This window comes from Equus przewalskii, unplaced genomic scaffold, assembly GCF_037783145.1.
Source record: "Equus przewalskii isolate Varuska unplaced genomic scaffold, EquPr2 ChrUn-13, whole genome shotgun sequence".
NCBI lineage: Eukaryota > Metazoa > Chordata > Mammalia > Perissodactyla > Equidae > Equus > Equus przewalskii.
This window is the reverse complement of record NW_027228750.1, coordinates 2151884-2165925: the sequence shown is the minus strand read 5'-3', so window position 1 is coordinate 2165925 and position 14042 is coordinate 2151884. Positions and strand designations below refer to the sequence as shown.

At 36.4% G+C, this 14042-nt stretch overlaps 1 protein-coding gene across 7 annotated transcripts in view; it reads right to left on the bottom strand.

The window, feature by feature from the left end:
- The window catches only part of GDAP2 (ganglioside induced differentiation associated protein 2), a 71469-nt gene that overhangs the window by 37322 nt on the left and 20105 nt on the right, over positions 1-14042 (bottom strand). For all 7 annotated transcript variants that reach the window (XM_070607667.1, XM_070607668.1, XM_070607670.1 and 4 more), the window contains exons 5-7: positions 13499-13587; positions 8504-8580; positions 1813-1972 (exon numbers count right to left, since the gene is read on the bottom strand). In XM_070607667.1, coding sequence (XP_070463768.1) covers positions 1813-1972; positions 8504-8580; positions 13499-13587 — 326 coding nt within the window. The remainder of the gene's footprint in view (positions 1-1812; positions 1973-8503; positions 8581-13498; positions 13588-14042) is intronic.

The window sequence follows — 14042 nt, the reverse complement described above, 5'->3', positions numbered from 1 at the left end:
TAACCTTAGGAAGGAAAGAACAGAACGTAATCATGAGTGAAAAGATAGAAATAATGAAACTGTATGGGTGTTTAAAGATGGACTGTAGCCCAGCAGTTAACAAGAAACATAAGGAACAAATATTTGGGGTCGTTTATTCAGAATTGTGTAAGGAGGGAGCATTTGATTGACTGGCATATACTGTCAGGTAACCCCCAAAGGAAGATGGATGGACTAGGATCGTGGGTTATGGTCCACATTCACTAAGATATGTTTTGATTCTAATTTAACATCCTGGTTTTACACACTGGTCATGCCTACATAATCATTCTGGTCCATAAGAGTTATAGTTCTCACTACAAATTAAATTAGACTTTCTGATTTATTCATATCACCACTTCATGTTTGGCTACTAGAAGCCAGTTCCTTGGGAGTGGATCATCTCTTAGTGTATCCCCACTGCATTAAGAGATCTGATAAAATAAAAAAAAAAAATTGTTAAAGAAAGGAGAAAAAAAAACCCTTGGACTATGGGGAGCTTCCTAAGGCAGAGCTACCACTTGAAGCCCATGCTGGTGGGCCATCTAGCTCGAACTTCCTCACGTCTACTTCACCGCTCCTCAAAATGTGACAGGCCAACAGCGTGGAAGAGCCTGCTTGTATTAAAAAATACTCATGGATGAAATCTTCTTTCAATCCCTCAAGTAAAACTGATTTTACAACTATTTTAAGAGATTTAACATTCTATTTGAAAATATTTATGAACACTAAGGCCTATATCTATGAGGTAACAATATTTTGTGAGATATAAATGCAAATCAAGCACTCTGAGAATGGTCAATAGAAGGGGACCTTTTGGCTAATGAGTCAGTCTCATTTCCTGCCCAGCACTGCCATCTCAAATTGGTTTTGCTATTCGTTACTCCTTGTCCTATAAAATGACTTTTCTGAATTTAGGAAAAATTACATTCTATAGTGGTGGTCACAATTATGAGGATTTCCAAATGACTCTGGGCATATTTCAAGGGTGTATAGTATTGGAGGCTCCCTAAGGTACATGGGCATTCCTGCAGGAAAACTTCGTTCATAGACCTTTCCTAATGCTACACCATTTATAACTCCCTCCATGAGATTTAAGTCTGTGTACTGGTGATGAGTGGCCTTCTACAGGTTTTAACTTAATGCTCATTTAAAAGTGTTCACAGTAGGAATCTCACAGTAATTTCGGTGAAATTTTAAGCTGCTGACTTTTGAGATCAAGTTCCAGCACTGAAGCTTGTGGAGCCTATCTCCATAGAAGGGATTTATGACCTTAAACATGTGCCCATGAAGACCTGCATAAGCTGTCATACAGAACAGATTCAGAAGGGCTCCCATCCTACAGTGCTCTACCATTGCTTCATATCTATGTGGGTATGTAACCTAAAGAAACAAAATAAATGGTTAAAGTATTCTTGTCTTAGTATTTAATGTTAGCTATGGCTTTTAGAGGACATTGTTGAAATTTTAGATGATAATGCACCTTACCACTGTCTCAACAGTGTCTGCCTGAAACTATAAGCTTCAAGAGGGTGAGAATGTTGTTATACCCACTTCCGAATCTCTACTGCTTAACACAGACTTAAGGTAACATATATAGATAGGTTTTTTAATTTAAAGAATAAATCTTAACAAGAATAAGACTCTAAAAACATCTCAGTTGGTCTTGATCTTAGGGTCACGCTAATAGAGAACTTCCCAAAGGTCAAGCTGAAATTTCTACTTCTTTGGTGACTGGTGTTCTATCAGTCCCTTTGCTTCCTTAAGAGGGAAATTAAGAAAGATGGGACTCACCCTCCGGAGCACCAGGCTTTTCACTTATTCTAATCTGTCGTTCAGGTACCACAGGCTCCCCTTCTGCATTTCCAATATCTGCAGGTAGGTATGGCAATGATCGACTCTCCTCTTTTAATGATCTCGGGAAGTACAGAGGTAGCAGCTTTTGGTAAGTAGCCTGTGTCAGAAAAGCAAGCCATTCTGTGAAAAATAATGAAGTAATGAAGCAGGCATCAGCAGTGTTTAGTGCTTAGTGTTGTTCCATACACTAGGAAGACAGCCTCCATCGAGAATAAAGATCTTACCACTTCTGAGCTCAGACTAGATGCTGTCTGGGTCCCTCAACTAGTTCTGTGTTAAAGATCAGGATATTGTTAGCTAGTCAAGTTAAACATGATTCCCATCCCAGCAATTCCAGGTCACTGAACCTGGAATGTGTAAGTCCTACCACTCCTGTCTCCAGACTCTTCCTTCACCCTACTAACGATATTTATCTTTCAAGATTCAGCACAGATGCTAACTCCTTAAGCCTCAGTGTGCCATCAGGGTCCATTTGACCCACGTTTAGTTTTTTTTTTTTTTTTTTAACAGTTCTAACTATTTATGGAAGATTGCTATTTCACGACTTTTATTCTTTCTTCAAGGTCTCCCAAAGAACAAAGATAAATTTTACTTTAAAAAAATTCATTTTATCTTATAATTTTCATATGGGTTGGCCCACTGGACTCATTTATAAATCCACAATACATTATACGCATCTTATTTTTCCTACATCTTGAAGCCTTTTGCTTTTCTCTCACCCTAGGAGTTATTTTATTGTTAGTCATCAATTATTCCCAACTAGACTAAAAAAGACTAAAATAGAATAAGAAATCAAAAGAATGATGGAATTGCCTAGGACAATAAAATCATTATCTATCAGTTTTCTTATTGTGTCACTCACAATTTTGCATCATCTTTCATGTACAGAAGTATATAAGGTTGGTATAGAAGAAGACTGGAGACATCATCTTTACAGTCTTTCTTCAAAAACTGAGATATAATTCACTTACCATAAAACTCACCCTTTTAGAGTACACAATTCCATAGTTTTTAGCATATTCACAAAGTTGTGGAATCATCACTACTATCTAATTCCAGTACATTTTCATCATCCCAAAAAGGAAATCTATACTTATTAGCTAGGTCATTCCCCATTTCTTCCTCCCCCAGCCCCTAGCAACCACTAATCTACTTTGTCTATATGGATTTGCCTTTTCTGGACATTTCATTAAAATGGAATACAGTACGTGGCCTTCTGTGTCTGACTTCTCTCACTTAGCACAATGTTTTCAAGGTTCACCCATGTTGTAGCATGTATCCATACTTCAGTTCTCTTCATGGATTAATAATACTCCATTGTATTATGAATACACCATATTTTATCAGTTCATCAGTTAATGACGTTTGGGTTGTTTGCACTTATTGACTATTATAAATAGTGCTTATACAAATATTTGTGTACAAGTTTCTGTGTGGACATATGTTTTCACTTCTCTTCTACATACACCTAAGAGCGGAACCTCTGCTTTTTGAGGAACTGTTTTCCAAAGCAGTTGTATCATTTTATATTCTCACTAGCTAAGTATGAGAGTTCCAATTTCTCCGCATCCTCACCAACACTTATCATTGGCTCTCTTTGTGATTATAGCCACACTAGTGGGTGTGAAGTGGTATCTCATTGTGATTTTGATTTCCATTCCTAAAGGTTAATGTTGCGGAGCATCTTTTCCTGTGCTTTTTGGTTATTTGTATATCTTTTCTGAGGAAATGCCTATTTAAAACGTTGCCTGTTTTTTAAAAAGACTTTATTTTTTTTAGAGCAGTTTAAGGTTTACAACAAAATTGAGAAGAAGCTATAGAGATTTCCCATATACTTCTTACCCCGACACATGCAGAGCCTCCCTCATTATCAACATTCCCCCACAGAGTGGTATGTTTCTTACAGTTGATGAGCCAACACTGACACATCATAGTCACTCACAGTTTACCTTAGGGTTCACTCCTGGTGGTGTTCATTCTATGGGTTTGAATAAATGTATAATGACATATATCCACCATTATAGTATCATACAGAGTATTTTCACTCCCCTAAAAATCCTCTGTGCTCTGGCTATTCAACCCTCCCTACCCTAATCCCTGATTTTTTAATGTCTTCATAGTTTTGTCTTTTCCACAATATAGCTGGATATATAGTTGGAATCATACAGTATGTAGCCTATTTAGATTAGCCTCTTTCACTTAGTAATATGCATTTAAGGTTCCTCCATATCTTTTTATGGTTTGATAGCTCATTTATTTCAGCATTTAATAATATTTCACTGTTGGGATGTACCACAGTTTATTTATCCATTCACATACTGAAGGACATCTTGGTTCCTTCCAAGTTTTGCCAAATATGAATAAAGCTGCTATAAACATCTTTGTGTAGGTTTTTGTGTGGACATAAGTCCTCAATTCATTTGGGTAAATACCAACTTTTACCCATTTTTTAACTGAGTTGTCTTTCTATTGTTGAATTGTAAGAGTGGCCAATTTATCTATATTTATTTTGGCTGCTTCTGCTTTGGGGTCATATCTAAAAAACCATTGCCTAATCCAAGACCATGAAGATTTATACCTAAGTTTTCTTCTAACAGTTTTATAGTTTTAGCTCTTACACGTAGGTCCTAGATAGATTTTGAGCTAATTTTTGTGTATGGTATGAAGTAAGGGTCCAACTTCATTCTTTTGCATATGGATATTCAGTTGCTCCAACAACATTTGTTAATAAGACTATTCTTTCTCCACTGAATTGTCCTGGCAACCTTGTCAAAAATTCTATTCCATTGATATATATTTATTCTTATGCCAGTACCACACAGTCTTGATTACTATAGCTTTGTAGTAAGTTTCGAAATAGGTCAAGTGTGAATCCTCCAACTTTGTTCTTTTTTTCCCCGAGACTGTTTTGACTATTCTGGGTCCCTTGCACATCCATGTGAAATTAAGGACCAACTTCAATTCCTACAAAAACATCAGTTGGGATTTTGATAGGGATTTTGTTGAATCGGTAGAACAATTTGGGAATACTGCCATCTTGACAACACTGAGTCTTCCAATCCGTGAATGGGGATATCTTTCCATTTATTTATGTCTTTTAAAATTTCTTTCAAAGATATTTCATAGTTTTCAAAGTACAAGTCTTAATTTTCTTTTGTTGAGTTTTGTCTTAAATATGTGATTCTTTTTGATGCTAGTATAAATGGAATTGTTTTCTTAATTTCATTTTCAAACTGTTCATTGCTAGTATATAGAAACACAATTTATTTTTGTATATTGTTCTTCTGTCCTGTAACCCTGCTGAACTCTATTAGTTCTAATGGTTTTGTGGACTTCCTGAGATTTTCTATATACAAGATCACGTCATCTGTGAATATAGTTACGCATTGCTTAACAACGGGGATACCTTCTGAGAAATGAGTCAGACAATTTTGTCATTCTGTGAACATCATAGAGTATACTTACACAAACCTAGATGGTATAGCTTAGACACACCTAGGCTATATGGTACCAATATTATGGGACCACCATCATATACGTGGGTCCATTGTCCATCGTTGACTGAAATGTCATTATGTGGTACGTGACTGTAGAGACAATTTTACTTTCTTTCCAGTCTGGGTGCTTTTTCTTTCTTTTTCTTGCCTAAATGCCCTGCCTAGTACCTCCACAATACTGAATAGAACTGGTGAGAGTGGAAATCTTGTCTTGTTCCTGATCTTAGGTAGATAGCTTTCAGTATTTCACCATTAAGCATAATGTTGTCATGGGTTTCTCATACATGCCCTTTATCAGGGTAAGGAGGTTCCCTTCTAGTTCTAGTTTGTTGAGTGTTTTTATCATGAAAGGGTGTTGGATTTTGTCCAATGTTTCTTCTGCATCTACTGAGATGATCAAATACTTTTATCCTTTATTCTATTAATATGGTACATTACATTGATTGATTTTTATATGTTGAACCAACCTTATATTCCCGGAAAAAAATCCCACTTGGTGTTGGTATATAATTCTTTTATATGTTGCTGGATTCAGTTTGCTAATGTTTGTTAAGGATTTGTGCATCTGTATTCATAATGGATATTGGTCGGTAGTTTTCTTTTCTTGTGTGTAGTATGTTTTTAACTTTCATTGGACAGAGTTGGGAATTCAGAATTTTTCATTTTCAGCCCACAACAGCAAAGAGAAGACAACTGAACAAAGATGACATTTCAAAATTATTAAATGAATCAAAGATAAATGCAGAGACAGACAGTAGCACTTTAATGACGATGATCAGATTGGTCATATAAAGTGAAATCTCAGACACTGAGATGACAATATTCTAGATTAATTTTCTCAAATTCAAGAATCTATGAACTAACAATACATTTCTAAGGACAAAGTGGAAATATGGCATTCTTATTCATTTAGTCATTCAACAAGAAGGAGTTGATCATGCAGTATTTTGTGATAATAACCTGGACCATCCCATTTTCCTAAAAGGACATAAGACAGTATTCTTTCATCTTTGTGATGTTTGTGCAACAAAATTTACTTGATACAAAGAGGCTGGTTATGTTTAAATTCTTATTGAAATGCCAAATAAAATTGTTTTTCACTATCCCTTTGTTCTTTGATAAATTATCATAAATGACTCAAAAAAAAGTCCATTGGACAAAGACAATAAATGTTAACGACTGCTTTTTTCAGGTATAGTGAAAGTAAAGAATTTTTCTCTGTTCCCCTGGGTTTGGGTTAGGTTCCCTGATATATTACCATAGCACCGTGATGCACATTCCTAGCACAGCATGTGCCACACTGCAGGATGGTCTTTATCTGGCTGTCTTGCTATTAGCCTACAAACTCCCTGAGAGCAGGAACCATATCTCATTTGGTATTCTGTTCTATGACATTGGCCAAATCTCTAGCCCAGACTTCACTCCTCAGCTTTAGACTGATATGCACAATGGCTTGCTGATCATCTGTCACCACACTCCACTATGATTCAACACATTTAAAAGAAAATCTGTCTTCATCCCCGCTCCTCCCCTATCCAAAGACTTTTCCACTTTCTACTTGCTCTCTCATTGGTGGCATCATTATCCAGTCATCCAAGCCAGAAACCTAGGAGTCATTCTTAACTTCCCTCTCTCTTTTCGCCTACATATTTATGACCATAAACTCCAGCTGAATTTGTTTACTAAATATTTTTTAAACTTTTAACACCGTGAGTGTTCTTGTTCAGGCCTGATCATTTCTCACTTAGAATACTGGGACCACCTCTTATCTCTTGCCACCAGTCTTTCTCCTTCCAAATCATCCTCCACACAGCTAAAATAGAAATGAGACCACATCATTTGTCTGCTTAAAACTCTTCTATGTTTCTCCAACGCACAACTGATGGAGTCTAAGTCCCAGAGCATGAGACACCAGGCCTTGAGTGAACTTGTTCCTGCCTAACTTTCACTTTTGCCTCTCCCAGCCTCACATGTTATGCAACAGCAACACTACACCCTGTATGTTATTTCTTACTTACATGCCTGTGCTTATGCTTACGTGACTATTGTCACTTGCTCCTCCCTTGATAAATCTTACTCATTTTACAATGATTTCAACTTTATATCACCTCCTATGAGAAGGATTTCTGAACCCTATGCCAGGCTGGAGTTCTGTATTCCTATCCTTCCCATACCTCCCCTAATGTACTTATCACAATTATCATAATTTATCTGAACTGTCTGTCTCCACCAACAGACAACGAGTTCCTTGAGGACAATGACCACGACTTGTTCACTGGTGTATTCTCAGGACCTAGAGACCTAAACCTAATAAATGCTAGACACTCAATAAAAGGTCACTGAGAGAATAAATGGATAAACAAGAAGAGAGAGCAAACAAAGTAAATGTATCTTATTTTAGCAAACTCAAAAGTATTTATATATCATGTATGTAGCTATATATACTTTGCAAGGATATTTCACATGTATTAACTCATTAATCACAAAACTCCTGTGATATAAGTACTATTAGTATTCCTATTTTATCAAAGCATAGACAGGTTAAGTAACTTGCCCATGGACAGAAAACTGGGAAATAATACAAGCTGAACTGGACAGAGCACACTACAACTAAATAAAGCTTAATAAGATAAAAAAGAAAAGAATCTTCTAAAATGGCTCTAAAATCAAATTGAAACATACTAAACCTAACTACATACAACAAAACATAAACCTCACAACTTAATGTAGCCACCTGGCTGGGCTGTCACCTGTCTCCAGGTCAAAGAGACCCCAAAACTTTCCCAGCACAGCAGTGGTTATGCTGCCAGGCACCCAGTGCTTAGGTTATAACGCAATGCCTTGAGATGCCGTGAGAGCTAACACAGGCAGCAAAGCAGAACAACTCCATTTCATTAGATTTCACTAAATGACAACGGTTTAGCAGTGAAACAAAATGAACAAAATGCTCCTTCCTGACTTGTTTTTAGTCTCTAATATAGTCTTTTTCAACAAATGATGGTAAGCCCCACTGCCAAATATATACAGCTAATTAGTAATTGCCTGCTGGCAATACAGTAAATAGATAATGAGACAAAGGCAAACACAACTAAAAATAAGATTTAAAAAATGGAACACCATTAGCGAAATACCTCTTCAAGTTCAGAGACAGCAAATACTACTTTTTCAATGGTCTCCCCATGAATCTCTAGGAATCTCCTTACAGTGCCTAAGGAAAAGAATAGAAAGATTATTCAATAAATAAGACATTACTTATGGGTAAAGAAAAATCAAACTCTTCAAAGTCTTATTTTTGTAATGGATCACTCCTCATTTCCTTCAGGTCTCTGCTCAATATCAGTGAAGCCTGCCCAGACTACCCTATGTGAAAACCCTTCCCTGACTTGCTTTCCTCTAGAGCAACAATTATAGCCATTTTGTGGAGTTTCTTGTTTCTTGTACATCCTCTCTGTCCCCCTGTCCCGTCGACTAGAATGAAAGCTCCATAACAACAAGAGCTTTCTTTTATTTCCTGCTTTATTGCTAATGTCTAGAGCACTGCCTGGCTAGAGAAGATGCTGATTCCGGACAATTCTCCCTTATCCAGCATATTCTTTTTATTCCCAGGGGCCTCTCTCTGACCAGAATGATCTAGCACAAGAATCTTTCCATTCATTTAGTTACAGTATTAGATGTCCTACTTAGCTCTTCATCCCTGTCAAAATCCCATCAAACCAAAGTTGAATTATTTTTTTCTTAATTTCTACATTATCCTGATTCTTCTCTATCAACTTCCTAATAGCCTTTCTCAGCCCTTAACTTACTAGACATCTCTCCAGCTTTAGTCCTAAAAGTCCAGGTTCCACCTTTCAAAAATGTTGTCCTCCAGGGACTGTCCTTCACATTTTTGGTTTTCTTGATATATATACAGTTTAGCTCACTAATTTGCTGGTTAGATACTACTCCAAATGCTGATAGCTCCCAAATCTTTATATTCTGTTTTCTGATCAAAAGACCTGAATTCCCTACTGCCCACTGGGCACATCTGCCCACATAACCCAGAGACCTCAAACCCAACATGCCCAAATCTGACCCCACCAGGTCCAAACCTGACCTCCTCTTTCCCCTCAAAACCTGCTCCTCGACCTGTATTCCTTATCTCAGTTACATAACAACATCCAAATACTCATCCAAGCTAGAGTCCTGAATTTTTTGACACTTCCTTCACCTCTTCCTTCATCCTGCATTTTCAGTACGTTAGCATGTCCTTTAAATTCTCTTGCTGCCATTTCTAACATCCATTCCTTCTCTCTTCCAGCTGCTCTCAGGCTCTCAATGCTTATAAAGACTTTGGCAACAAGCTCGACTGTTCTCTTGTTTCTCTTTCCCAAATCTACATATTCACTGTTGCCTGAGTTATCCTCTTATGCTACTCTCTTCACTAAACACTTCTGATGGCTCTGCACTGTTTATAGGTTAAGATTCAAAGTCCCTAACATGGCTCACTCTGACCGCAACTAACCCCCCTCCCTTAGTCCTATTTCAGATTATTCCCCCCACATGCTTTAGCCAAATCAGCTTCTTTTCTGTACTCAGAACACGCCACTTACTTTACACTACCCTCCCTACCTCTGCCTGCATGGTTACCTTCGACTAGGATACCACTCACTATCACTTTCTCTTAGTGAACTCCTACTCATTTTCCAAGACCCAGTCAAAAGCTATCTCCTTTGTGTAGAACTCCACTCTTTCTTGTGCTCCTCCTGTAATCTTCTGAACAATCCTCTATTCATGAACTTTTCACAGCACTTTATAGGTAGACTATGAGCTTTTTGAAGGCCAAGTATATTTTACATTAATATCACCAGGACCTAGCACATCTTAGGAAGACGGCAAGAAATCACTCAAAAGTAACTAGTAACCTAATTAACATTTTATGGCTCCGGTTATCTAAATATTGCCTGCCTTGTTCACTACTATATCTTGAGAACCTAATAGAGTAGACCCATTTGTTAAAGGAATGAACAAATATTCATAATTATCCCTCTGTTAGGTAACAAATTTACTTTTCATTTCTCCCTCTATTCTGCTTTAATAATTTTTTAAAAATGAACTTTGTAAAAGAGATTTTCTTCTATTCTATTTACTTTGACACCAAGTTTTAATGTGCATACACAATAGTCAATTTCCTAGTTTGTAACTGTAGGATTTCCTTCGGAAGACAAAATACAACGCCAAATAGTATCCAGTTTGAATTCCCTCACCAGAGTTCATTAAGTAATTCTACAAAAGGAGAAAAAAAAACGTCATGGCTATAAGGCTGTAATGCTTAACTGCCAGTTCAAACTGTTCCTTTCAAAGTTTGATCTGTGCACTATTCTCTGCAACCAACCAGGTTGTCATGTGTCTAACTTTTAGTGAAAACCTTTTAACTGGTGGGAATGACATCTGCGACATTAAAATTCCCAACCTGGAAACAACAAGAACAAACACCATTGTCTTTTTTCTCACCACTGTATCCTCTTCTATACAGCACATGGCCTAGCACATAGTAGTCACTCAAAGTTTTGTCGAATGAATAAATAACCTGATAAATTTTTTCAATGCAGATGTTTCTTTACGCTTCTTCTGGAGAAGAACTGAACTGCACATCAACTAAGAAAAAGAAGATAAATAGTCTTGATATATCTATCAAGAAGGTATTACTTAGGTTTCAAATGAAATAAAATTCAACAATAGCTTAAGAAGTAAGAAAGATTTGTGTACTAAGGACTTACAGTTACATCATTAGATTTGTTCTTGGCTCATATATGCTACAAAAGTGTACAAGACATTTGTTTCTCAAATGCTCAGAAAGTACAGGAGCAAAGGGTCCAATTGTTTATGTGTATTTTCTTTAATGAGATGCTATAGTTTTGCTACTAGATTTAAGGTGTATTAGATAAGTCTTAAAAATATAAGTTAACTTGTCCACCTTAAGAGCTATATTTCCTTTTTGCTAATTAAATTCCCAGAAAAGCCTTCATCAAAGTCTCTTATATTCACTGTTGATCTTTATCTGCTATTACTGGAATTACTGCTCAAAGCTGACAACTCTTATAGTACTGTATCAAGTGATTTCTCTGGGGCCAGAGAGCTAGAGTTAAACAAGTAGAACTGGGGCCAAAAACCAGTCTTCTTGACTACCTTTTCAGAGCCTTTTTCTACAAAATGATGTGTCTCTCTACATTCTAATCCATATGATTACTTTAACAAGAAAGGGAGACATAAAAGAAGGCTTAGCTCAAGCTATTTGATGACAGGGCGAGGGCTAAGTAGAATCAGAGGATGTTGAGACCCGCCAAAGCCTTGCCAGGAAGAATTATACAAAGGCAGGAACTTTGCTTTGCAAAGGCATCATTTAGAATACATGCATGCTACTTCTAACATGGCAGTGTCCCACTGAAGCAGTTCTAACTCAAGCATAACGAATTACCTAGTATAACAGACAGCTTACTAGAGTGGGAGTCAGCAGGCCTGGATATATGTTCTAAGTCTGCATAATCCTGAGAACATGACAAATGTCTGAGCCTTTTTATTCATAAAGTGAGTATCTACCTAAAACACAGGGTTGTTGAGAAAATAAAACGGAATTTCTTTATCCCCTTTTAAAATACATATTTCTTGAGCAAGTACCATATGTAAAGCATTCTTAACATATGGAAGCACTGGAAATACAAAGATGAAAAAATAAGTTCTCTGCTCCTCAATAAGCTCAGTCTAAATAATGTATATTAAGTATAAACTGTAACTATAAAACACATAAATTTACAATAAAATCCTGAACAGTAAGAATCTTAGTTTTAAAAAATAGCTCATTATTAAAATAAGATGATTTAAGACTAAACAAGCCCTCACCCTAAATTCTAGACTATATAATAATTTATACATTCAAATTCAAAGATCTTAGTACTAAATACATAAAAATAAAAAACATCTTTGTAATTTTTTAGCAGATATCATTCAGCTCCTCATATTTAAATTCTAGAGATAGAAAGGGGTCTTAAAGATCATCTAGTACGGTTTCCCTCTTAAATGAGGAATGTTTTCTATAGTATCTGCAACCGATGGTCATTTAGTCATTACATAAACGTTCCCAGCGACAAAAAGTTCACTTAAAATACCTTTCTATTACAGATAGTCCTAACTCAAATGGGACCAAAATCTCTCCTTCCTTGTCACTTGGTCTTAGACCTGCCTTCCACAGTCAGAGGTCTTATCTACAACCATTACAAAAATCTGTAAACTGCCTGAAACGTAAACTCCATATGTATCACATTCCTTTGAGGAAAGGGTCCACAGCTTTCTTTCATCAGATGTTCACTGTAGTTTAGGACAACCAAAGAGGTTAAGAATCACTGCTCTAAAAATGCCACATACAGCAAGTCCACAATGAGACTCTCAGGTATTTGAAACACGCAGTATACATGCTAAAAGCATGCCCTTCTCCAGGAGTAATACCACTAATGTTTCAAAATGCCCTCTGGTTTCTCAATGTTTCATGAGACATGACACCCAGAACTATATACAAAACTCTAGATGTGGCCTGATCTGCATATAATACAGTGAGATCACAGACTCTCTCAAGCTGAACACCATATTTTTATATCACATATATGACATTTTGGCTCATAATGATAGAGTCCATTCCTTTAAAAACTAAATGCATGGCTTTATATTCAAATAACATATGCACAAGCTGCTGTTTAAACTGCAAATTGCTATATGAATCTGATATTATAAAATCTGTTTTGACTTCATTGTTGCAGCCTGTTAAGATTATTCTGAATTATGATTCAAATACCCAATGCCTTGGCCATCCTTCTTAGCCTGGTATCATTTTAAAATTTAATAAGCAAGTCTTTTAAGCCTTTATTCAAATGGACAAAAACATCAACCTAGGAAAGTAAATTGAGAGCTCTGCAACTTGCCAATACATATAAACTTCACTCCGGGATGCCATGATCAGTTAATCAACAAATCTTCTTTGGCATAACTATTTAACTAGTGATACAAAAATTTTTAAGGCTCAATTTATGTACAACATTCCCAATCCTGCCTATGAGGTTCTATGTCCTTTTATGTACAGCACCTCCAGTATTACTTACGAAGTGCTATGTGCGTTGCATCCTCTAAAGGATAACCTCGTTTTGCAGAATTGATGACACAGAATCCAATAGAAGACATTGATTGCTCTCTGCAACGAAACAGAAAACACAAAAATTACACTACAAATAGTCACAATATATACATAATACATATCCTGTTAAAATATGCAGCTTAACTTCATCCCTGCCCCTTCAACAAATCTACTATAATAGTTAACCCAATTGCACTTTTTAATAATCACATTAAGATAAAATTTAATTGCACCATTTGGGGGAAAATAATCCAAGTAAAGACTGAGTAAAATGGGAACAGTTAAATTTTTAAGTCACCCAAATCTATTCCTTTTACTCCGCTAAGTTTGAGAAGATAATCAATTCTATTTGATTATTGATTTGAGAAGATAATCAATTCTCCCTGATTCTTCAGAGTCCTCCTAAACTATCTAAATCCCTCAAAATTTGACTTGCATAGCTAGGTTTCATTTTAAAACCGAGGTCTTTAAGAATGTATGCATGCAATGTCCAGGAAATGAGTAAGTCATAC